Below are 23537 nucleotides of genomic sequence, written 5' to 3'. Positions count from 1 at the left end.
TGCCCACCGTTTTTTTCGCAATGATTTGTTTGTCTGGCTAAGCTTTCTTTATTGAAGATTTATCATACAGCTGGAAGATATTTTATTAACAAGATTAGCTTGTAAGTTGCAACGCTGCGAGTTTATTATTTCAATTTTCGAATTTTGCATTTAGTAATGATAGGATAATGATAGTTGGATTAACAAGGTCTGAAGAAAAAGGCATATTCGCGATGCAGTCGGTTTTATGTTCGTTTTCTGTTTGAGCACAATGGTGAAGATAGAAAGCATGAATTGAATTTCGTGAGTTAAGAAATTGTTATTTGTCGTTTTTTTTAATAAATAAATACAATTTTGTGAAATTTTCGGGTTTTAGGAACTGTCGGAGCCAATAGATAGTCTGATGGAAAAAAGGAACAAAGGGAGATATATAATTACAACTGTTATCGCACGCAAATGAAAATCTGTACATTTGTAAATAAAATAATTAGTTGAACTGAGTGTAAATTGATAAGTTCTTCGAAGATTCTAAGCAATGAAAGATCATAGGCTCACAATGTCGGAAATAATAAGGAATCTGTATCGAATTTGGTACAATAGCGAGAATAAAGAATTGTGATTGAGTTAGTAGAGTTGAAGTTTTCTGAGGCACAGTGATAAGAAAAGTTCTCATGGGAGCCTTGAAATGTAGTGGGAATGTACGCTCAGCGAGGGTAAGTAGAATAAAATAATTGAATTAGTTTTTAGAAAGGAGGAATTATCAGCTGCGAACGACGCGGTCGGGAAAAAGAGCCTTTTGTAAGATATCCTTTGGCAGGTCGGTTCCAAAAGTGCCAATGTCGAGTTCGATTTGGCTCAATGGATCATTGTCAGCGAAGCCAGAAGAGTTATTGTTCGAACTTTGCTCCATCCCTTGGAAGTGCTGACTTTGGAGGATATCGTGTTGATCGCCTGGGTTTTGATAGTGTCGTTGTTCGGCCATGGAGATATTTGAATGTGATCTGGGAACCGGCTGGTGGAGTCTAATGCACCTTGTGAATATGTTCAAGAAAGTACTCGTTTACCTGTCTGGGAGAAGATGGTGAGAATGGGATCGTTGATGAGGGTACATCGGCCTCTGTGGGAACTGCTTCATCTGAATTCCTCTTCTAAAGATGGATTATTTTTCGGAAGCTCGACATGCTAGAATACCGGAGGCTTTGGGGCAATGATTGCGAAGAATTAGACTGAAAATGAGAGTAACGATTTGGATCAAGTCCCATGTCCATCATGTAGTCTTGGACCTGCGAGTCGATGTGTTGCTGATTATGAGGGGAGTTAGAAAAGGTAGGATTCGAATTCTGATTGTGGTCGTATGAAGGCGCCTGCTGGGGAGAGGGGGACATTTGGTGCATTTGAAGGCGGCTCATCATGGAGGTGGTCGAATCGTAGTACATAGTGCCGTTTCCAGTACTTTGGCCATTGCTTCCGAATTGGCAATTGTTTTGGGACTGAACGGGCATATTCGTCATGTGTGAAGGGCGCTGAAAAGAATTTCAATTGACTCTCAATGAGCAACAAATCGAATGACAAATTGAGCCCTTTGATGTTTTCTTGTCTGATAGACAACGAAAATATAAGAGTTGTGAATGTGCCAAGAGTTGAGAACCATAAGCTGGTAAATAGAGTCTCGCGTTGATGATTTTTGTGCCTTTAGAGGTCAACAAAGAGATCTCTGAAGCCTACTTTTTCGGTCGGGTGATAACGAGTTAAATTGAATTTTGAAGCATTCTGGCCTTATCGATGCACTAGAATGCCGAATTCAACTCGTCACATCCGACTGAAACAATCATCGCTCTGGCAACAAACTCCTCTTTCTCGAGAGAGAAGCTTTCGGAATGAGAGGACGGAATCTTATTATCGACTTGAATAGATTCTGATCTCAGCGCCGAGGCTTCAACGCGAGATATTCGACTAACCTTGGGGCTCAATGAGGAGTCAAAACTTGAGTGCATATTGATGGAATCGTCGGTCATGGAACTGTCGGTTGTTATTTCGCTGATTTGATCGTTGAGAGGTCCCTAGAGAGGAGCTATTAATGATACGGTCGGTATAAAGACTTCTATCAATACATAAAGTGCGGAAAAATGATCCTTACGTTAAGGTGCATGCAATCGGGCCCAGGAAGGGAGTGTGGTTGTCCCACGAGTGAGTTTTCTGGTAGTAACTGTTGCTCGACGAGTGGGTGGATCCAGCTCGTTTGTTTAGTCTCATGATTAATGAAAAAGACCTTCTGGTCACGTGTCACTTGTCGCTCACAATGCGACGGCAATTGTGAAGCCTAAAAATGAAAAATGGGTTAGGGCGAGAATGAGAAGCTATAGTGTTATAGTTGGCGCGAGCTCTGGGACTTACATCGTTGTATTCGCACAGTTCCATGTGTTTTCGCTTGAACTGCTCTAGAATCTGCACTCTGGGATCTTCCATCTGCGAGAGTTTTCTCGATCTGTCGACGAAGTAGCGTATGCCGTTTTGAAAACACATTTCCCAGTTTCCAGGCAATGGGATTCGCTCGATATCAACTGCGAGTGGCTGTATTCGGCCCCTGAAGAAAATTTCAGGGTAAAAATCAGATCGATTTCCTGGCATTGTGGTTTATAATTCTTTCTTGTTTTCTTACATTGCTTGGGTGGGCTGACGTTTTGGTATTATCGGCAGCGAACGCGATCTTGAGTGTTGCGAGTGGTTGATTGACGTTGCTTGGGCGTTCGGAGGCTTGCCGGCGTTGTGGACACCAACCGTGCAGTGAGAGCCTTGAAGTGAGTTACTTGCGTGTTGAGGCGAACCAAGGGATGACGAGTAAGCAGAGCCGGGAGATCCAACTCCTTTGAGGTGATTCTGTGCGCTGGGAGGTTCGCTTTTGATAAGAGACTTATCAAAACGCTCGAAAATGATGTCACGAAGAGGAGAACACATTCTTTTCAAAACGGTTAATCGTTAAAATACTTGGAAAAGATCTTTGAGCGCTTTCCTGGAGTTGTTTATATTGTCGACCCTTCTTGTGCGAGTCTTTGTTTTCGATTTCTCTATTTCGGTTTCTTTTAGAGGAAGAGTGCGTTCGATGGACCCGCATTGGGCCAAGAGAGCCAGAGTCTGATGAATTTTGAAGAGAGTCTGTTGAAGAATGTTGTTTGAGCTTTTGCTCGAAAAATGAGGCTGGAAAAGATCCTATTGCTTGAAAGTTACCACTTTTCAAGATTAACCAACTTTACCTTTCATGGCACGAGGAAGACTTTTCGATTTTTGATGCTTTTGGTCGAGGAGGGACAAACTTTGCTCAAAGTGTTTTTCGATTTCATCGCAAACGGAGCCTAATTTTCTGTGTGAAAAAGAAAACAGAAAAAGATGTTTACCTGTGAAACTATAAGTTTGGCTCTTTGACCTGCAATGTCCCTTTGTTTTAGCCGAGTCTTCCATTTTTGTTTTCGCATTCTCGTTACTTTTCAAATTGGGACTTTTCGTTTTCCCCGAGTCCATTCACGAATACCTCTATTTTTTCTAAAAGAGAAAAAGCTTTAAGAAATCTGCGCGCTCGTAAAGTGCTGGCTTCAGAACAACAATCATGAGTCAACAATGGACGAATATTGGTGATAGAGCACCTGCGATAAAAAACAAGAAAATTAAGGACGGATTGTGTAAGCGACGCTCCTACGTATCATCGCCGAACGGGACTCTAATAAGGCTCATTGTGACGATTGAACACTGCTCGAGTAAATATTGGTTCAACGGAACAGATCATAAAGATTTTACAGCGAGCTCGAAGTTGTAGTAAGCGTGAGATGATTCCCCATGGGAAAAATTCCTATAACTCGCTGCCTTACAATAATTACTTCATTTTTCCGTTCCTCTTTAATTTAAGGGAGGTCGTCGAGAAATTTTTTCGCCTTTTCAAAATTTTGATTATATTTTTGGATTCCTCGATAAAAAGGAGTATTTTTGGTCCCTAGCTTTTCTTAATTTGTTAACTTTTTAATGTAAAATTTTCGATTTTAAGTCTCGAACTTGAAATTTCTTGAAAATTATTCGTTGGTGATTTCGTCCAAAAACTATCTGAAACTGATTATTATACTCTAGGCATTGTTTTAAAATGATTTCTGACTAATTATTTTTAAAAATCCGAGTCTTTGTGATTTTTGAATAATTTTCCATGAAAAAATGGGTAAAAATGTCGATTTTGACGAAAATCAAATATTTTTAATCAATAAGAAAAATTTTTTATGAAAGTAACCCTTAATTTTTGATCGCCGGTTAATTTTTAAGGGTCTAAACTACTTATTAATTATATTTGATGAAGAAAAAACTCGGTTTTCGAGATTTTTGGTCACGAGACACCCCACTTCAACCCTAATTTTTGAAAAATTTTTCAAAAAATTTTTTCTGCTTTTCGCCGGTTAATTTTTCAAACCCTTTTCTTTCAATCCGAAAAGTCAGAATTTTTCTATCTAATCGGGTTTCTCCGCATTTTTGGTCACGGAAATCCCAATTCTCGTCGACCTCCCCCTTAAGGAAAATATAAATATGGCAAGTGTGTATTTGGGATGAAAGGTAAATGTAGTATTTATTACGGGCAGTACGCAGACTCTGATAACAGTAGAAATTAATAAGGTCCACGACGACCTCCTCGATGTCCTCCGCCGCCACGTCCACCACGGCCACGCGAGTCGGTAAAGCCGCCACGGCCGCCACCTCTGAAGTTTCCTCCTCCACGATACGCACCTCCACCTCGTTGGGGAGTATTGCCGCCGCGCTGTTCCTGACGTAATTCATTGATAGTTTGTTCGAATGTTTCGTCGTTCAATAAGTGATGAGGGGATTATTCAAAAATGCTTTAAGGAAGATAGCGAGTGTGAGATAGGGTCGGCATCCTCTGCAGAAATCTAAACTTGCCAGCGTGATTATGTGCTGTCTTTGATTCCCGCTCAAAACTGACCCCTTCTTATGTCAGCTGCTTGCTGTTTGCATATCTGTAGAGCGGCTCTACCAGAGCCTTTAATATACCTTCATAGTTCTCCGCTTGATAACAGGTAATCTTTCTGAGAGATTCGAAATGCTGAGGCCAGTTTTGATTCTGTGCATAAAACATTTGAAATGAAAATATATAATCCTGCCTTTTTTTCGAGTTCTTGGATCTTTTCATCTATTGCAAGAGAACTTTCTGGGACCTAATCGAAAATTAGCTGTCATATCTTGCATCTATAAGCAAACAGTTTCGTGGAAGAACGATCTTAAGCGTTAAATTTATGCCTTTTCCTTCCAGATTTATAGAATAGAATGCCAACCCTAGCCGATCATTTTTAAAAAGTGCTAATATAAAATTAGTCCTCGGTGACAAATTGACGACGTGTAAAACGGCAACAAAGAGGGTAATAGCATGACGAAGTGTGTTTATGCTCGTAGGACAAAATGATTTTGTTACGAAAGGGTTATTGAACAAAATTTGTGAACTGTTTTACGCGATGACGTTGGGTACCTGGATAGGGTCAAAGTTTTGGCTACCAGAGAAGCCGCCTCGCGGTCCTCCTCCGCCACGAGGTCCTCCACCTCGACCGCCTCTTTGTACAGGAGATGGCCACTGATTGTTTTGGCCTCGGGAGTCATTATCGAAGCTTTGGTTCTGGGAGCCGAAGTCATTATCTCTCCAACCCCCGTCCATTTCCATTTGCTCTAAGACATGTTATTTTTCCAAAGAACTCGAAATAATTTACCTGGCTTTCTGTAGGTTGGAGGAGGTCGGTAAGTCTCAGGCGCGCGCATTCCGGCACCTTCAACAAGATTCTTGAGTTGTTCGTGATTTTCATTGAGAGAGAGTCGTTGACGCTTCGACTGTTCAATTTCTTGCTCATGACGGGCACGGAGTTGCTCCTAAAAAGTGAGTGTTACTGTGACGTCCGGTTCCCAGATCTCGCATGAGAAATAATCTCAATTGCAATTATTACCTGGCGCTGACGTCGAGATTCTTCCATTTGTCGCAATCGAGCTTGTTGTTGTTCCATCTCTCGTCGAATTAGTCGTTCCTGATTTAGAAAGCTAGAGTTCTCTTCTATGATTTCAATGGCTTACCTGCTCCTCGCCGATTCCTACTCGCATCTCCTGCTCTAGGCGTTGCTTTCTTTCTGCAGATTCGAACTTCACTTGCTCGATTTGAGAACGCTCCAGTTCTTCTAGCGCTTTCCATCGATTTCCAAAGTCCATTTCGAAAGTCTCTGGCGCAGCGAATCGAGGAGGGTACGAGTATTCTTCTTCAAAGCCGTAAGTATTGTAGAGACACTCTTCTTGGAGACCGTCGGCGTCATCGACAGAGTCAACCGCGGAGCACACAACGGCTCGCGGAGACAGCGTTAAAAAGAAGCAACCTTGGTTGACTTGCTCGATCGCCTTCGTTGCCGAGTTTTTCGGTCGAATTCGACGATTCCCCTTTGAAAGACAATTTTTATAAGGTTCTCTCGATTAAGATTATTTTTAATGTATCTGAGTTTTCTGTAATTTGAATATATTCTGAATACGATTTAAGCGACGAATGTCGCTTTGCTTTTTCAATTCTGAAGATTTTTTCCGAAAACATATGATATCCTTCTGCGTTTCTACGTTCTTTATTCAGATCAAAGATCCATTTAAGTTTTTATGTAAATCAAATGACGAAAAGAAAGATACTTCTTAGATAGCAAGCAACAAGACAAAGAATTTTACTTCTTGGTGACAACGAAGCTGGCTCAAAATTCGTCGATCGAGATTCTGTGTCGATCAGAATCAACTTGATCTCTTATGAAAGATTTTTAGACAAGAAAGGGACAAACAAGTTGAAATTTCTCGGGTTATAGCCTAACCAAAATCTAACTAAAACTATCACCAATAAAAATTTATCTGTTACTAAACTAAATATTCGAAATGCATGTCACCGAGAAGTAAAAGAAGAATATGTGAGATAAATGAAGGAGATAAGTGAACATTCAAACAATTCTGTGACCTACTTTTCGAGGGATTTGCCTCGTTCATCGACCATAACAACGGCTCGTTCGATTTTACCGAAACGAGAAAATGCATCATAAAGACGCTCGTTGGAAATGAGAGGAGATAGGTTCTTGACTTCAATGCTCGTTCCCTGAGCAGCGAATTTTACTCGGATGGGGCGATTCTGTCCAACAATGGTTTTGCCGCTGAGGCCATATTTAGCCTGGTCGGCTTGCATGCGGTTGGTCATTTTGATAAAGGCGAATGTTTTTCCTATTGAATATAAATCAATATCTTTTTATAAATATAGAAAAAAATAAATAATATCGTTTATAATTTTATGGATAGAAATATTTTTTGCTCGGACGATAATTTCTAAATAAGGTTTCTTCAATGAGATTATGACATAAAGACCCGATACTTTTGATAGATTGATTCATCTGCTCATACGAAAAACATTTTCAAGAAGGGACTCTTTGAGAACGATTCGATGAAGATGCAACTCTCTGTCAGAGAGTTTCTCAAGAATTACGCTTGAATACTATTTGTGAACATTTTCTTTTCAAATAGAATTGATGAGATACCGCTATGAGATTCTTGGAATATGAAATGTACGTATATGGTTGCATTCTTGGGATAAAGATATACAGTCGGAGTCCAAAATAAGGGACTTTTGCTCCAAAATTTTCGAAAAAGTCCCTTAAATTGGGTCATCAAAGCAAAAATATGTCGCTGAGAAGTTTTTTCGAAGTATATTTTTACGGCAAAATAAGCTGAAGTTATTGTTTTTGTGACTTAGAAGACATTTTTGAAAGAGGAAAACATATTCTGAAAGGCAAATCACTTCAGTTTGGGGCAAAGCTGGTTGAAATTAAGGTAATTGATACCCTTTATCAGCTCTCAACTAACTGAAGAAGCTTACTGATCTCGGAAAGTCCCTTAAATTGGATTTTTCTGCCGCTGATTTTCGGCATTTTGAGCAAAAGTCCCTTATCTTGGTGTCCCTTATTTTGGCTCCGACTGTAGTTCTAAATTCTGGAGTTTTCAAAAATTATCGTGAGGCGAAAAATAACTGAATTCTGACATTTAAATAAGCTGGTAAAATATTTACCCTGAGGGATAAAAACTTCCTTGACTTCGCCGAACTTTTGAAACATGGAGCGAACTTGTTCTTGAGTGATATTCTCTGGTAGACCGCCGACAAAAAGTCGGGATTGACCAGTAGATTCTGTAGATCCTTCCTCTACAAGAGAAAGATGAAGAGTTATGATAATAAAGATTTGGTTGTATACGTTCTGAATTCTAGTTTTGCGCTCTTTTCGTGGAACTGAAAATATAAGCTTTTTAACGAGTCAATAAAAGTAAAAAGAGACTAGCTGCTACCGATGCTAGTATGAGCCGATTATCGACCAAGAGTTCTTTTCGAATCAATAAGAAGTCCGGTCTATAGAAAATAGTTGAAAAAAACAGAGAGCCCGGATATCAACTGAAAACATAGAGGAGTTCAAACAAAAAAAGCTTTCTATGCAGATCCACGAGAAAAGAGGCCTTATACTTTTCTATTTGGTTATTTACCCTTCTCTGGATCTGGCTCAAACTCGATGGGCTTTCCATCGTTAAAATTTTTGGTGCTAGAACTTTGCTGGCCCCTGTTCTGATTGCCTTGGTGCCCTCTATTATGGCCGCCCTGGTTGCCTCGGTTCATATTATTTCGGGGAGTGTTTTGTTTTCGATCGTTGTTTCGATCGTTATTTCGGTTATTTGGTGTTTGGTTTTTGTCGTTTGGGGTTGCAGGTTGAGGATTGCCTCCTTGTTTCTGATTCGGAGTGGAGACACGGTTGGGCATTGTGCTGCCATTCTGTTATTTGGGTAGAGAAAAGTTTCACTTATCAGATCATCACTCTGATGAGCCATAAAACAACCAATTTAGACAATTTCAGACGAGTTTGAGGACGAAATTATGAGCCAACAGAGCTAAGACGACCTTCGATTAGAGAAAAAAGTAAGCAGTGACAGCGTTTTTTTTAAATGGGAACACCGATTTTCGAACCCCTCTAGAAAAACGCTGAGTGAATCACCTGGCTCTTTAAACCTTACTAATGCACAGAGTAGACCTAGAGCTTTATTTCTATAGCTTTAGAGATCCTGTATGATGACTGTACTCGGAGCTGTTTGACTCCCAAAATAGGTATAAATGAGCGAAATCGGAGAATTTGGAATTGATGACGTAATATCTTCCAGATCACGTGTTGTATACATTTTATAAACCCTACCAGTGCACAGAGTAGACCCTCAGCTACATTTCTAGCCGTTATCGGACTCTCTCCTATGATTGTACTCTGAGAAATTTCACTCCCCAGGTTGTTCCCATTTAAAAACGCTGTCAGTGCTTTGAAACTACCCTTGTTATTGTTTTGAGGTTCAGTCATAGGTTGAACCATTTTTGATTTATAGGTACGGATTCGGGTTTCGAGTTATTCTGAATATGATATGAATTAATTTCTCAAAATTCTTTTCACAATTCGCAAATTATCAGTAGCTTGAAGAAAATAGGTCGATCACTCGGGTTTATCGTAAATTAGAGACAATGTCCCTGAAACATTAGTAATCTCTTGAAGTCAACACTGGAAGCGACAAAAGGAAATTTTTCTTTTGAAATGAAATTCGAGTGAGTCATGAACACCCTGTCCGCGGAAAACCTTCGGCGGATCTTTATCCTGCTCAGTTCGTAGGCGACTGGGCTTTCTTGCTTGGGGGCTCATTCTGTCTGGATGCGAAGCAAAACCGATCAATTCTAAAATGGGGATTCCGCATTATTCGAAATTGTCAAGTTTTCTTTCTAAAGCCTGAACTTGCAAAGTAAGTCGTTTGATTCCAGCATCCTCAATAAGTTTATTGCGAGGGGAAAATGGGCAGTCGTTCTAACAATTGTTCTAGTCGTGAAAATATTAATCTAAGAACGTCAGGGAGGCGTTTACAGGAGCAGAACAGATCACGGATGTACAGTTAGCGGGTTTAGGCCGGTTGTTTACTTGGCCTGCGCTTGCCACCACTTGAAAACGTCCGAGAACCATTCTTCTTTCTGGCACTTCATGGTGTTTCGGAGCCAGTTCTTGAACTTTTCTTCCTTCTTTGGCTTTCCTCCCGGATTCGCCTGGATAGCTTTCTTCAGCTCCTCGACGGTGCTGTATTCTTTGGGCGCTGCAAAGAAGGATTAAAGAGGACCATTGAAAGTAAACACTTACCCTTCTTTGCCTTCTTGTTGTCAGCCTCTTCTTCGACTTCAGAAGCTTTTCTCTTCGTAGCGGCCTTTGGCTCTACTTTTTTCGCCGCAGCTTTCTTTGGCGAAGCAGCTTTTACTGGCTCGGGCTTGACGGGCTCTTCTTCCTCTTCTTCACTTTCTACGTCTTCGGCGGTTCGGAGTTCCTAGTGATATATGTTTCAAAGCAAGACAAAAAAAAACTGTAACGTACCGCTTCCATCTCTTCTTCATCCATGTCCGACTCGTCGTCTTCATCATCCATTTCTTCATTGACCAAATGATTGGCGCCGATGTTCACTGGCCCCTTGCCCTCGGAGAGCTTCAACAAAAGTGGTGGCTCGACGGAAATATCGGGCAATCGAAGGTAGGGATTCTAAGAACGGTTGGAAGATAATTAAAATTACTCGACTTACAGCATCCGTGAGAATGCCAAGAATGACTGTGGCCTTCTCGGAATTGGCATCAACAGCGGAAAGCTCGATGACATGCTTTCCTTTGGCGCCGGGGCCAAGAGCGCAGGATTTGAAGATGACCTGTTCATCTTCGTTGTCTCCGCCCTCGAATTTGTATGGTGCAGGTCCTAGGCAAAAAGTGGAAAGTGGGATCGAAGATAAAAAGAAAACCCTCAAGATTTGTGGCCCAAAGATACTCCTTTCGTTCCGGGACGGGAGCTCCCATCATGGCAGAATCGTCCATATCGAACTCAGACTCGTCCATGTCAATTTCAGGCTCTTCGGCGGGAACTTTGGAAGGCATTTGAAGTCTGAATTTTAAGAACTTTAGAATCTCTTTCTTTCGAACAGTTGTTTCCACAATTCTTAAAGTCGAGGTATCTCTGTTTATCTCTTGAGGTAGAAATTCACAATAGTTACAGAGTAGTCTCTTATTTCGATAAAAGCTCTTTCTCGAATATTTCTTTGCGAATTACGCGTCTACGAAAGCTCAGAAAATGCCCAATCGGGGGTGGCGAAAGATTCGTCTGGCCAATCGTTTTACGGATTGGCGCTGGCTTGCCTTTCGGATCGAACCACTACCAAGTTCTATTCTCGAAAAAAAAAGAGATAAAAATCGTTACTGTTCTTGAAAAGCGAAGAAAGAAACTGATGGAAGAAAAGCGAGGTCAGATGAAATGAGTCGACCGGTGAAGAAAGTCGTTCTCGACGTTTCATCAAGCTTCCCAGAAAATAATTTTGCTCAGGAAGGGATAATCACTTAGAACGACAATGAAATGAAACCAATGAAATCGTTGGTAATCAAGTATAAATCCCTTTTCGAAGACAAGCTACAATCGCGGTGGCAGAGGAGGCGGCCGTGGTCGAGGACGCGGTGGTGGCAGAGGATCCGGAGTTGAACAACCGTTGAACGAACTGGTCCACTACTGCAGATCTCAAAAATACGGCGCCGTCACTGTTATTCAAACGGATCTTACTGGTCCACCGCACAAGCCCGTCTTCACCTTCGAATGCTCCGCGAAAGTAAAGGGAAACTGGTACGCAGCGAAGGGCAAGGACCACTCCAAGCAAAAAGCAAAACATGCTGCTGCCGCCGCCCTCAGAAAAATCATTCACGAGGTAGAGTTTTCCCGAAATCCGGAAACGATTCCAACGCGACAGAACAATGAGCAGCATCCTAATCCTGCGCCACTTGGTCCTGGAACTCGAGGAAAACTCCTGACTGGAGATGAAATGAGCAATTTGGCCGGGATCGGTGATCATGCTCATCTTCCCGAGCCCCCAAAGCCGCCTTCATTTTTGGAACCAGGGGAATGCAGAGATAGTGATGAAGAAGAAAGCGAAGAAGAAAATGACGACCCAAACACACCTGCCTGGATGGCTGCCGGTTTGAACGAGCCTCCTTCTAGCGCGTTGTCGAGGAAAAAGAGACAAGCGAAGAATCAGAAGGAGCGCAAAAGGGCTGGAAAAGAATGGGCTTCGAGACAATTTACGTACGAACCTGACCAGTACGATCCTAATAGTTTGGCGAAGATGGCAACTCCGTTTAATGAATCAGTGCCTGAAGAAGGTATTCGTGATCCAGTCGAGGAGGATCCCGCCCAGATTAGAAAGATAAACGAGTTAAAAGCTGAAAATAAATCAGCTCCATGGCCCGAGCTTATAGAAGAAGATGACAAAGAAAAGCCTTCGACATCAACTGCTCCAAATGCTGGAACGTCCAGTACTGGAGTTCTTCGGCCGCCAGTGCCACTTGCACAGGGAACAACGGGACGAGCAGGGAATTATCACCCACCGCAAGCGATGGGTAGTCAGCCACGCCCACCTCGTCCGTTGGGCTCATTCCCTCGACCTCCTGGCTCATCCGGATTGACTGCTCCTCGTCCACTTTCTCAACCAACTCGTCTCAGAGCACCGACACCAATGAGCCAAAACTTGCGCCCACCAAGGCCCCTCGGGCCTAAAAGTATGCAAGGCACAAATCAGTTCAACCTTTTGCCAGATCGAAATGGGACAGGATCGAGTCAAATCATGCCCTCCCGCAAATCCCCAAAGAAGAAGACTCATACAACTCCACTCCCTCCACCACCAGCTCCGCCAAAACTAAATGGTGAAAAGAAAAACGCCAAGAATACATGGTCCGGCTGGGATAAAAACGACAGCTGGGAACCATCATCAGAATTTTACGTGGATCCTCAGTTCTCAGATGATGCCTTCGTTGAAAACAAGGAATTGATGCCACCGCCGAAAACGGATAACAACATCATTCCTGCGTCTAAAATGAAAAAAGTCTCCTATAACAGCGCTAAAGGATTAGTCAAACCAAAGGGCTGGTCCAGTGTTTGGGGCTGCAAGAGTCACATCGAAGCTGGATACGAGGTGTATTACGATGTCGATGATATCAAATTCGGTTTTCCAACGTATGAGGAGAAGCAAAACTCGATTACTTCTGCAGAGGCGATTTGGAATGATGAGCTTTTTGATACTGAAAAGTATCAAGATTGGGAGGACGAATGGGCTGAGTATGATCTCAAAAAAGGTAGCTTATCCAAATTTGTTATTATTTTCTTCATCTTTCAGACAAAACAACATATTTTGATGAATCTTTTGCCGAAAAAGGCCTTATGCACCACCAACGAGATCCTCGCGAAGAAGGAGTGCCTTGGTTCGCCCCTCCTCGAATAGATGGCAACAACCTTCGCCCCGAGCTTCGTGATCAACTTGAAAAGCTAGATCGAGAAGCTCTTTGGAAAGCTGATGAAAAAGGTGGTAAAGGTGCAACGTATGATCTGCCAAACTTTGCTAGAATTCAGGTATATAAACAATTATATAGAACAAAAATATTACTATTGCTAAAAATTGTCGACTGAAGGGGAGATGGCAAAATATTACACAACATTTAGTCATGTGTAGACGACTGGATCAAACAGTCGTTTGGAGTTACCGGAACCCAATTTATTTACGAATTCTACTCCAGGTGAATGACAACTCAAGGCCACTCTCGTGCCTTTTTGATGTATGCTCCCGTCCGTAGTCGTTTAAAAGCCCAATTCTCAGTATTTTGGGCTATTAAATCGAACTAAAAATGATTGGAAGCATACTTCAAGATTCCCAGAAAAGCTTTTTTTGCTTTCAAATATTGAGTATTTCAAGTGTTTATTGCACAGTAAAGAAACTTATTTTCTACTAGGCAGTCGAACTACTTTAAAGAGCAGAGTGCATCTCAATTTTTGTTCTTTAAAATGGTACTTTATAATCTCTCTTACCAACAAAAATGACCCCCTAGTAGGAAAGAGTTGAATGCAAGAACATATGGAATACTTCAATATCGACAACCGCTTGAAATAACGAAATTATTATTACTCCTTTGAAGTTAATTTGTATCACCAAAATTACGTGTCGATTCTTACAGTTATAAATTTTAAGTTAATAATCATCGTTATATTATCGTTATATGTCGTTATAATATAGCTGTTCTATAACTTTGTTTTAGCAATGGATTGCTAAATGGATACTATTGTGCCCTTTGCTGCTATGATTGGCCACCTACAGTTCATCAAGACTGTATTCGAGATCATTTGACCTCGCATGGCCATAAATTAGGTTAGCAGTCGGGAACTGCAGAACTCTTTTTGATCTTGTTTTAGGATACCTACGAAGGCAGTACATGAAGGAATACATTGCTCTTACCAACTGGCCTCATTACGGGACAGGTAAATACAATCTATAGTTTATGAATAAGAAGTTATCAAGCTCATAAACATAAATATCGATTTACTTATTACTTTTGCAGACGCCTTGCGAGATTATGATCTGGAGGAAGCACTGGAGGAGAAAATAAGCATGATTGCAAATAAAGAAGCCGCCTCATTCAAGAAAGTCGCTGTCAATGTCCGCACCATGCATCACAGAGGCCTGATTACTTCACAAGCGGAGAAATTGAGAGATGGTTTCTTCAAAAAAACAAAGACGAATCGTACAGCAAAGAAGCTGACCGAATGGTCACTTGATGAGTGGCAATGCTCAAGGTATCCGTGTGATTCCGTGAATCAATCAACGCGACTTAACTGTTTGAACTGCGGCGAAGCAGCTCCAGCTGATCCGTACTTCTTTTATATCATCAAAGCTGAGGAAGATGATGCTCGCCAAAAAGAGCGCATGGAGCGGAGAAAGACAAAGTATGCCATTCGTGATCGCAGAAAAGAATTCCTTGAGCGAATCCGACAAGGCGAAGAGCTCGCGAGGGGTCCCACTTTGCCAAAATACATAAACGCGATGTCGCAGGTTCCTGTCATGACTGATGACGAAATGCAATTCTTCCAGGTGCAAGATTTCATGAAATCAATTGAGGAGTCTCACCCGGGCTTGGATCTCGATAAGGACCAACCGTTGCCAATGGAAGATGCTCTCGAAGAGAGAATCAAAGAGAATGCTTATAAAAATGCGGATACTGTTGCTTGCCAGGACGGTTACGAATCCGGGGAAATTCAAGAATCAAGTGATAGCAACGAGGAAAAAGAACCAGAAGAAGAAATTCCAGAAGAACCAAAATCTCCAAAGGGTGATGGAAGCAAAACGAGGAAGAGATATCGAAGAGCTGTACAGGCGGAAAGACGAAAAGCGCTGATGTACGAGCGTCCTGAAATCAGACAACAGCTTGAATCAGAAGCCTGGATTCCAAAGAAACTATCCTCGGGTTGGTGGCTCAAAGATGGTTGCTGGCTGTGCAAGGTGTGCTGTCACAAGAATCCCGGAAGTTACAAATTTTGTTTTGGTTGTGATATAGCTGCGCCAAAGAATATCGATGGAAATATGAATAAACAGCTTATTCATCCGTCTGTCTTTCACGAAAATGACTGGAGACATACTCAACAGTTAAAAAAGTGGATCGAAAGCAACCCGGAAGCTGAAGCCGAGAAACCGCAAGATGTTAAAGGTCTTCCCATTTACATGCAAAGAGAGCACGCAAAGGAACAAGGTTTATTCGGTGGTGATTTCTTCAAACACGGAGCCGTGCGACAAGATTTGGTGGAATACAGAGCTCTCCGAGTGAAAACTGCCGAACAGACGAGAAAAATCATGAGTCAACAGGGTTTTGCCGAGTCGCCAGACTATCTAAGTACTCTAGGTGCTAATAGCCTGGATACGAGCGTCGGCAAGGGATGCAAAGAACGTATAATCAGAGCAATGCAACGTCGTGCTGAAAAACAGCTTGCTGGTGAAAAAGTCACTGGTTACCTAAATCGCTTCCGAAAGAACTTTTCCCAGTGCGGATGGTGGTGCGAGTCCTGCGATTATTACAGTTTCTTTCCTCGTGATAAATGCCACGAGTGCAATACTCCTAGACCTCTTCCTTCTGAGATCTGGAAGTATGCATACAAACGCTCTGAGCGAGCCGAAGCTGTCATGAATATCGAAAAACACATAAAGAATACGGAAAGTGAAGGAGTAAACTACTTCGTCGGCAAGGGAAAATACGCTCAAACGGCGGCACCTGACTGGCTTGATGCTTCTGATGGGAATCCACATGGCTTCAAACGTACACAAAACGAATGTGGTGGTAGACAAAAATACTACATGAATAGACAGGATGATCTCGCCACGGAATCACAGAAAATCGCTGCTTACAACATGATGATATACATGACGAACGAGACCATGGGTGGTCAGGGCTCTGTCCCACAAGGGTTGCCAATCACTGAACATGCTCATCCAAATGCTACCAATGAGAGCGTTATGGATGAGGTGCGGGCCGAAATCGACGCCGAAGACAGCGGACAACCCGTTCCGCAGTTCAATCCACCAAAAGATCCAGATAATGATGAAGATGGCTGGATCAACAAACTTACCGCAACACCTCTTTTGGATTCTAACAACCAACTTCTCTCATTTGATGATAAGCTTCTTGTTTACAAAAAGATGTTCGAGGAACTAGAACAGCTTCGAGAGGAAGCAAAGCAACTTGAAGACCAAGCTTCATCATCGGAGTCCGAAGATGAAGATGCAAAAAGAATCGCTGAAGCTAAGAAGAAAGCAAAAGAAGATGCTTTCCGGTCTCAAATGGCTTATCTTCATCATGAAGACTTCTTATATCAACTTGGACAGGAAGTGAACGATCGAGAAGACCGAATTCGTAATAGAAATGCGACCTACGATGATGTAAAGGCAGAACCTGTAGATGAGGACTTTGTTCCAGCTCGACTCAAGAATCGATTTGCTGAAGAATTTGACAATCTGGTCCCAGACGAGTGTTTTGATTTGACTGGAAAAACAGATTCCGAAGGGTCGAGCTCCTCTGGATCAGACTCCGACAGTGGTGATTCAGACTACTACAACCCGCGACGCAAAAGAACTGAAAGGGGTAAATACAGAATCCCACATCGCCGTGATGAGTACACTGTTTCTGATGAAGAGCGCGATATCCGTGCTCGAAAGAAGAAATACGCTCATAAACCACCACCAGGCATCCCACAATCTCAGTGGGTCGGAAAATCAGATCTCCAAAAGTTGAAAGAGCAGTATCGGGAACGAACTATAGATGAGGCTTCATCCCGAAAAGCTGAAACCTTTGGTGACTCTTCAAAGGTGACTTTCGTCGATGGCGTAGAAAGGATTGAAGTTCCAAGTTTCACGATTGCTGGCATGTCCGAGAAAGAGATCATGGATATGAACGAAGAGCTTTATCAGATGTCAGACAGAGCTCCTGATACGTTTAGTGGAAGATCTCAACGTAAACGCGATGGCTTGTACTTCGACGAAATGGGCCGCAGACGATACCTTCATAAAGAAAGTGACAGATATCGATCGCCTTCTCCGGACTGGCGCGTTCGTAGAGATGGTCGACATAGACGAGACGATCGCGATAGAAGATCGCCTCCGCGTGAAGCTCGCCGATCCCCTCCCCGCCGTCGTCGGCGGTCGAGTGGATCTCCCGAGTTCACTCGCAATGAATACGATAAGAAGCGATACAAGAATGTGTCTGGCTTCTACCCAGACGGAACACCTCGATGGGGCCCTGATCATCCCGATTTTGATATGGAAAGAGACAAGATTCCGTATTGGTATTGTGTCAAGCATGGAATCAAGGCGAAAGAACACAAAGGATGGCGTAGCACAGAACAGAATAATACCACTGATTTGATGCCTATTGAAAAGTGGGGCTTCGACAGAAAACGCATGCGTCAAGATGTTGATAAAATGTATGAAGGCAAAAAAGAAGCTCACGGATGGGGGACCAAAGGAGCTGATTATGAAGCAAGGCGCGAGCGTGATATGGAAAAGCGCGAGAGACCTATCAGTCCTGAACGGAGACGAAGGAGACAGAGTTACGAAAATCGTGTTCGTTATTCTGACGAAGAGGATAGCCAAGAGCGAGTCTTTGAAGCTGGTAATGATCGCCTTCGTGATGCTATCGGTCGTCGACATGGAAGAGATTCATCGCCTCAGCGACAAAGAAAATATTCAGCAGAGCACGATGATCGCTCTAGCAGACGTCGACATTATAGTAGCTCACCAGAAGATAGATCTCATCGAAGAAGAAGATATAGCGGTTCACCTGAAGATAGATCATCTCGAAGAAGAAGGGATGACAGGCGTAGTCCAGAAGATGTTGATGGCCGAGATGAAAATATGGTTGATGATATCGTGGATATCTTGCATTCGCGGCGTTATGGAAAGGAATCGGAAAAGATACGAGACATTCCAGAGGACGACCGTGACGCAAGAAAGAAGAGACGAGAAGAACGCTGGGAAAGGAAACGCAAGAAAGAAGAGAAGAAAGAGAAGAAGCGCAAAAAGAAAGAGAAACTCGAAGAGCTCGAGGAGAATCTCAAAGAAAAAGTACTCAAGAAAATTGACGAAAAAATTTCATCCCTCAGCAAGAAACGGAAGGGTAACGATTCAGATGCTGAGCGTAAGTCTTCCTCGACAAATTGTGGCGGTGAAAACGAGGGAGATAAACATGAGAAACCTCAAGAAATCTCATCTGATTCCGAAATTAGTGACAATGAACACGGCGCGAGAAGAAGTCAGCCTCATGAAATCTCTTCTGAATCTGAGCCCCACACTGACCAAGAGTTCTTTGATCTCCCATCACCAACTGAGGAGGGCGAGGTTGTTCCTTCAAAGGAAGAATTCGAAGAGTACGGAAAGGAGAACTTCTCAAAAATGGAGCGAGAGTTTAGTTTGAAGGAGAAAATTCGTAGACGGCTGATCGAGCGAGAATCTTTCCTTCCGTTTGGTTCTGTACGATTTGATACGAAAGGAGCTCCGGTCGAATATCAAACTGATATTCACAAGATGTTTGACGAGTTAAAGGTTGGTAAAATATTCTTTGGAATGATTATTTCAAATTATTTATTTGTCAACGTGCGTTTTGTTGTTGCGAGGAAATATGGTAGAAAACATCCGTTGACATGTAATCATTGGTAACATATTCAAATTTACAGTTGTCGCTCGGTCAAAAAATAATGGAATATAGGAGAAACTAGAACGAGAGAAGAATAATCCTGAGCCGGAACAGTCAGTTGCCGAACGCGTCAAGTCGAAGACCTTCTTTGATTCGATTACGAATGCTCAAGAGCCAATTATGACTGATATTGAGACGGATAATGAGTATGAAACGGCAGCGGAACAATCAGACTACGAGGAGGACGAGCTGGAAATTGAGATTTCTACTACACTGAGGCCATCATTTGACGTTCTGAATCCGGCAGAATTAGCCGCCGCGCAGAAAAATGCTGAAAAGATTGTCAGGTAAATTTATTGTCTATTTTATTTGCATTTAATATCCAATTATGCAGACGAGTTACATCACCCACGGAGCAAAAACCAGTTTCTTTGACCATAAAGCCGTCAAAGCCAGCGAAGCAAATCACTCACTCAGTAGATCTTGACTCTGAAACAGAGTTCGACCCCGCTCCGCCAGAAACATCCGCCTTTGGAGATGCTCCCCCGAAGCCCGTCTCGCCACCCAGGAGCAGGAAATCGCGACAAGAACCAAGGACTTCAACTGAAGAATCTAAATCAATTGAAGGTCGAACGCCTTCTTGGGCAGCGCCAACGGAGAAAAGTGATGAGCCACGCCCCGTCCCGCCGCCATCAATCACCAAAAAGGATGAGTTGATGCCCGATCGAAGGCGTACGAGAAAAAAATCATCCCCCGAACCGCGAGAAGATTTGATGCCCGATCGACGAAAAACAAGGAGGAAATCATCTCCAGAGCCTCGCTCAACGCGTTCCAGTGCTAGTATCAAAAAAACTGCTGAATCGTCTCGACCTTCCGATCGAAGTCCAACGACCTCAAAGCCGAACAAGAGTTACAGCAAACATCGCGATAGAACAGAAGATTCTCATGAGAAAAAGTCGAAGGCCTCAAAACGTCGAAAATCTCCTTCTCCTGTCAAGGCGAGAGCGTACTCCCCGCGAAAGACGCGAGGTCAACGGGCTGCTGAAGCGAAAGACGCAAAAAGCAATATGGAAAATTTCGAAAATATGCCTACGTTGTGGGTGAGCCCAGAACGAAATCGAGATGATAAATCCCAGCCTTCAACTTCAAAAAGTAGACGTTCAAGGTCGAAAACCCCGAAACGCAGATCAGCAGAAAGGAAACCAACAAAGAAATCCAGATCGCGATCTAAAACCCCAAAACCTTCATCGACAGCTGCACCTGAAAGGCGAAGCTCAAAACGAAAACGAGACTCCTCGTCTGAGGTTCGTACTAATGAAGTAATCTAGTTATTAAAATGCTCATAGGGTAAAAAGAAAGAGCGTTCTCGCAGAGACTCTATTGACGCTTTTGATGATATCAAACCAAAATCAGACGTCACGACGAACGATTTAAAGGTACTGTATTCTTCATCCTAAAACCATACAAATTTTCAAAAGGCAAGACTTCTAAAGCGGATGCGGGAGCGTAAAGAAGGCAAAGATTCACGATCACCAAGTCCTTCACCAAAGAAACTATTTGCTGCATCATCTTCTGGTGGTTTCGGAAAATTGAAGGAGTCATCGCCCAAACCAGAAGAAACAAAAAGCCCGAAACATCTCTTGATCGTTTGAAGAGGCGTCTTCAGGCTAGAAAACGAAGAGAAGAGAACCCTGACGCTGATGGAAACGACAGTGATCTCGAATCCATCGCTCCATCGGAGACATCTATTCTTGCTGTAGAAAAAGGACTCAAAAAGTTAATCGAAAAATAGTTAATATCACAAATTATTAATCGAAAATGACTGTAGTTAAACGGCCCTTCAAGCTAACCAACTCTTGACCGAAACACATTTCACTCTCACTTCTTTAGAGCTCATTTATTGAAAAAAATATTGTCATTTTTACTGCTGCTTCACATAGTTTTTCTTCACTGAAAATATCTACTTAATAATTTAAATTTAATTTGTTTCAATTCTCAGATGCTTCGATTGGTACGAAAGGGAGTTTCGCAGCGAGCCCTGTCTGCTGGATCTCCAGTTTTCCCTGGAACTGGCCTCAACGAGGATCAGCTTGTCTGGCAAGACGCCGCTCAAAAGTGGGGTGCCGCAGAGCTCGGTCCGTACTCGGCTGAGTGGGACGCTAAATGCCACTATCCAATCGACGTTATCAAGGTAAAATGATAAATGAAGATGGATGTTTTCCGTCTTGGGATCTGACAACGATTGCTTATCCTCAAAAATTTATGTAGTCCTCAGCTGAACAAGGTTTTCTTGGACTGTATACTTCCGAAGATGTTGGAGGCATGGGCCTTTCCCGATTGGAAACGTCTATTGTTGTTGAGGTAGATATACTCGCTGACGATTTATTTATATCAACCCCATCCCTTATAAAGCCAGTGCTCATAAAAAGATATTTTCGCAGATGATTTTAGATATTTCTTCAAAGAAGGTACAATCATCGAGCCCCGATCTTGAGCAGAATTTTCCTCTGAAACCCAATAATTTACAATAAATTAAGGCACTGAGTGAGCATTGTGTTCCCACCACGGCCATGATGACGATTCACAATATGGTATCCTGGATGATCGATGTTAACGGAACTCCCGAACAGCGGGAAGAATTTTGCCCAAGATTGACGTCCGGCGAAATCATCGGCTCTTACTGTCTTACTGAGCCTGGCTCCGGCTCCGATGCCTCTGCTTTGGCTACTACTTGCATTCGTGATGGCGATGACTATGTTCTCAACGGCTCAAAGTGCTTCATCTCCGGCGCAGGCGTCCATGATCTCTATGCCGTCATGGTCCGAACTGACCCTTCCACTAAGGGGCCAAAGGGAATTTCTTGCGTTCTTATTCCAAAAGATACTCCTGGTCTTTCATTCGGAAAGGACGAAACTAAAATGGGCTGGAAGTCCCATCCGACTAGAGTTCTTATCATGGAAAACTGCCGAGTGCCAGTCAAAAATCTTCTTGGCGTCGAAGGCAAAGGCTTCAATATTGCCATGTCTGGTCTTAACGGTGGTCGAGTAAATATCGCTAGCTGCTCTCTCGGTGGCGCCCAGAAGGCCATCTTAGCCGCAAAAGAACATATCGGCGTGCGAAAGGCGTTCGGACAGACTCTTGACAGACAACAGTATCTTCAGTACAAAATGGCCGAACTTGCTACGCAATTGGTGACCTCGCGACTTATGGTTCGACACGCAGCTTCGGCTATTGGTAAACAAAGAATTTAATATTTCTTGTCTTACAAAATTTTTAGACAATAAGGATCCAGCTGCTGCTTCTCTCTGTGCCATGGCGAAGCTTCACGCTACTGATAGTTGCTCTGAAGTCGCTAACGGGTATGTTTCGCGATATCTTGTCTGAAAAACAAACTTTTCAAGTTGCTTGCAAATGTTTGGTGGATACGGATACTTGAAGGACTACCCGTGCGAACAGATTGTTCGAGATCTCCGAGTTCATTCTATCCTCGAAGGAGCCAACGAAGTTATGCGTTTGATCATTTCCCGACAGCTTCTCGCAGAGTAACACGAGTTCGCTCCTTTATAATTTATTACACTGGAATTAAATTCAAATTCCATTTCGTAAACAACGTTTCATCCGTTCGAGCCGCCATCAATAATTAATTAATACCTGTGCATCAACCTTAATGAAATTACGAGCCAAAGCGCCCCTTTTCAAGTTCATGAGTCTGCTCCTTATTTACTCGTTCACCGCATATAAAGAAAAAACTGAAATAAATCAAAAAATTCTAACTTACCTTCGTTCATAAGTCCTCATGTTTGCCCAAAGTCATTATATGTCAAAAAGTACAAGTTAAATCTCCACAAGAGCAAATTTATTACTTTGACGCAAATTGGCGGAGTTTGACTTTTGAACAGTCTTCGTTTGCCTTTGGTAGCTAGGAACAGAATGATTTGATCATATGACCGTTCTGTTCCTATTTAATCTCAGATTGGCGGAATCAAATTCGCGTTCTTTTGGTTTCAATGTCATCATCAACCCAACTTCAGAAGACTTGCGGGCTTAGTTGACGATAATTGATACTCGTAAAAGGAAGAATTAACTTTTTATTGTCCAAAACAACGTATTTATCCGCCTTCTTTTCCGAATGTCCTAAGATTTATCAAATCTACTGTACCTTAGAGAAAATAGCTCATTTGATTGGCATTTGTCAATTGATCTTATTAGTTTCTATTTCAGGAATAATTAAAGTCGAATCAAAGTGATCGAACATGACTAGCGCGTGATCAAAATCACCTGCTACAGAAGCAAATGGGTAAACGACGAAAATAATATAAATAACCACTTTGAAGGTCGAATTCCAAAGCGCTGGGACAACTACTCGAACTTCGGCGAAATCATTGAAGGGATTTTTCTGCCATTTAAAACTCCGCTTTCAAAGGAGCTTTTTGAAGAGTCTTCCTATACA

General features: G+C 42.4%; 6 protein-coding genes across 6 annotated transcripts; 2 read left to right on the top strand and 4 right to left on the bottom strand.

The window, feature by feature from the left end:
- Nucleotides 1–39: 39 nt before the first annotated feature.
- LOC145710808 (uncharacterized) lies at nt 40–2903 on the bottom strand. Its single transcript, XM_081788513.1, has 7 exons — nt 2639–2903; nt 2374–2563; nt 2117–2299; nt 1938–2039; nt 1171–1502; nt 1044–1127; nt 40–1001 (listed from the first exon to the last, which is right to left on the bottom strand). Coding segments are annotated over exons 1-7 (1155 nt in total). The 5' UTR covers nt 2641–2903; the 3' UTR covers nt 40–739.
- A 6-nt stretch (nt 2904–2909) lies between these two features.
- On the bottom strand, nt 2910–3866 carry LOC145710809 (uncharacterized). Its single transcript, XM_081788514.1, has 3 exons — nt 3372–3866; nt 3231–3329; nt 2910–3186 (listed from the first exon to the last, which is right to left on the bottom strand). Exons 1-3 carry the CDS (start codon nt 3493–3495, stop codon nt 2915–2917), a joined length of 495 nt encoding a protein of 164 aa, XP_081644640.1. The 5' UTR covers nt 3496–3866; the 3' UTR covers nt 2910–2914.
- Nucleotides 3867–4532: 666 nt separating this feature from the next.
- On the bottom strand, nt 4533–9309 carry LOC145710802 (uncharacterized). The gene is given in 9 exon segments (XM_081788508.1): nt 4533–4771; nt 5489–5682; nt 5724–5880; nt 5955–6032; nt 6079–6413; nt 6416–6432; nt 6987–7239; nt 8078–8209; nt 8542–9309. Coding segments are annotated over 9 exon segments (1593 nt in total). The 5' UTR covers nt 8813–9309; the 3' UTR covers nt 4533–4615.
- A 547-nt stretch (nt 9310–9856) lies between these two features.
- On the bottom strand, nt 9857–11014 carry LOC145710810 (uncharacterized). Its single transcript, XM_081788516.1, has 5 exons — nt 10852–11014; nt 10642–10808; nt 10440–10601; nt 10212–10392; nt 9857–10167 (listed from the first exon to the last, which is right to left on the bottom strand). The coding sequence occupies exons 1-5, from the start codon at nt 10982–10984 to the stop codon at nt 9995–9997; spliced, it is 816 nt and encodes a 271-aa protein (XP_081644642.1). The 5' UTR covers nt 10985–11014; the 3' UTR covers nt 9857–9994.
- Nucleotides 11015–11177: 163 nt separating this feature from the next.
- Nucleotides 11178–21032, top strand: LOC145710817 (uncharacterized). Its single transcript, XM_081788523.1, has 11 exons — nt 11178–11191; nt 11487–13219; nt 13261–13493; nt 13584–13657; nt 14174–14283; nt 14328–14393; nt 14474–18996; nt 19160–19434; nt 19482–20391; nt 20434–20523; nt 20566–21032. The coding sequence occupies exons 1-11, from the start codon at nt 11178–11180 to the stop codon at nt 20737–20739; spliced, it is 8202 nt and encodes a 2733-aa protein (XP_081644649.1). The 3' UTR covers nt 20740–21032.
- Nucleotides 21033–21143: 111 nt separating this feature from the next.
- LOC145710803 (isobutyryl-CoA dehydrogenase, mitochondrial-like) lies at nt 21144–23275 on the top strand. Its single transcript, XM_081788509.1, has 5 exons — nt 21144–21278; nt 21356–21448; nt 21625–22321; nt 22365–22446; nt 22489–23275. The coding sequence occupies exons 2-5, from the start codon at nt 21410–21412 to the stop codon at nt 22631–22633; spliced, it is 963 nt and encodes a 320-aa protein (XP_081644635.1). The 5' UTR covers nt 21144–21278; nt 21356–21409; the 3' UTR covers nt 22634–23275.
- The last annotated feature ends 262 nt before the right edge of the window (nt 23276–23537 follow it).

The sequence above is a fragment of the Oikopleura dioica genome, unplaced genomic scaffold (assembly GCF_907165135.1).
Source record: "Oikopleura dioica unplaced genomic scaffold, OKI2018_I68_1.0, whole genome shotgun sequence".
Classification (NCBI taxonomy): domain Eukaryota; kingdom Metazoa; phylum Chordata; class Appendicularia; order Copelata; family Oikopleuridae; genus Oikopleura; species Oikopleura dioica.
Note: the sequence above shows the minus strand (reverse complement) of the source record. Positions and strands in the feature narration are given on the sequence as shown.

Excerpts from the sequence above, each read along its gene's own strand:
- LOC145710810 (XM_081788516.1), bottom strand. The coding sequence starts at position 10,984 with ATGCCTTCCAAAGTTCCCGCCGAAGAGCCTGAAATTGACATGGACGAG. Across the intron at positions 10,809-10,851 it reads TTGGGCCACAAATCTTGAGG|GACCTGCACCATACAAATTC; the intron begins GTTTTCTTTTTA and ends CTTTTTGCCTAG. Across the intron at positions 10,602-10,641 it reads TTGGCATTCTCACGGATGCT|AATCCCTACCTTCGATTGCC; the intron begins GTAAGTCGAGTA and ends AACCGTTCTTAG.
- LOC145710809 (XM_081788514.1), bottom strand. The coding sequence starts at position 3,495 with ATGGACTCGGGGAAAACGAAAAGTCCCAATTTGAAAAGTAACGAGAAT. Across the intron at positions 3,330-3,371 it reads CCAAACTTATAGTTTCACAG|GCTCCGTTTGCGATGAAATC; the intron begins GTAAACATCTTT and ends ACAGAAAATTAG. Across the intron at positions 3,187-3,230 it reads TCTTCCTCGTGCCATGAAAG|GATCTTTTCCAGCCTCATTT; the intron begins GTAAAGTTGGTT and ends TTCAAGCAATAG.
- LOC145710803 (XM_081788509.1), top strand. The coding sequence starts at position 21,410 with ATGGGCCTTTCCCGATTGGAAACGTCTATTGTTGTTGAG. Across the intron at positions 21,449-21,624 it reads AAACGTCTATTGTTGTTGAG|GCACTGAGTGAGCATTGTGT; the intron begins GTAGATATACTC and ends CAATAAATTAAG. Across the intron at positions 22,322-22,364 it reads ACACGCAGCTTCGGCTATTG|ACAATAAGGATCCAGCTGCT; the intron begins GTAAACAAAGAA and ends CAAAATTTTTAG.
- LOC145710808 (XM_081788513.1), bottom strand. Across the intron at positions 2,040-2,116 it reads CCGATTGCATGCACCTTAAC|GGACCTCTCAACGATCAAAT; the intron begins GTAAGGATCATT and ends GCTCCTCTCTAG. Across the intron at positions 1,128-1,170 it reads TCATTGCCCCAAAGCCTCCG|AAGAGGAATTCAGATGAAGC; the intron begins GTATTCTAGCAT and ends ATCCATCTTTAG.
- LOC145710817 (XM_081788523.1), top strand. Across the intron at positions 13,220-13,260 it reads TGAGTATGATCTCAAAAAAG|ACAAAACAACATATTTTGAT; the intron begins GTAGCTTATCCA and ends TTCATCTTTCAG. Across the intron at positions 19,435-19,481 it reads AATGCTGAAAAGATTGTCAG|ACGAGTTACATCACCCACGG; the intron begins GTAAATTTATTG and ends CCAATTATGCAG.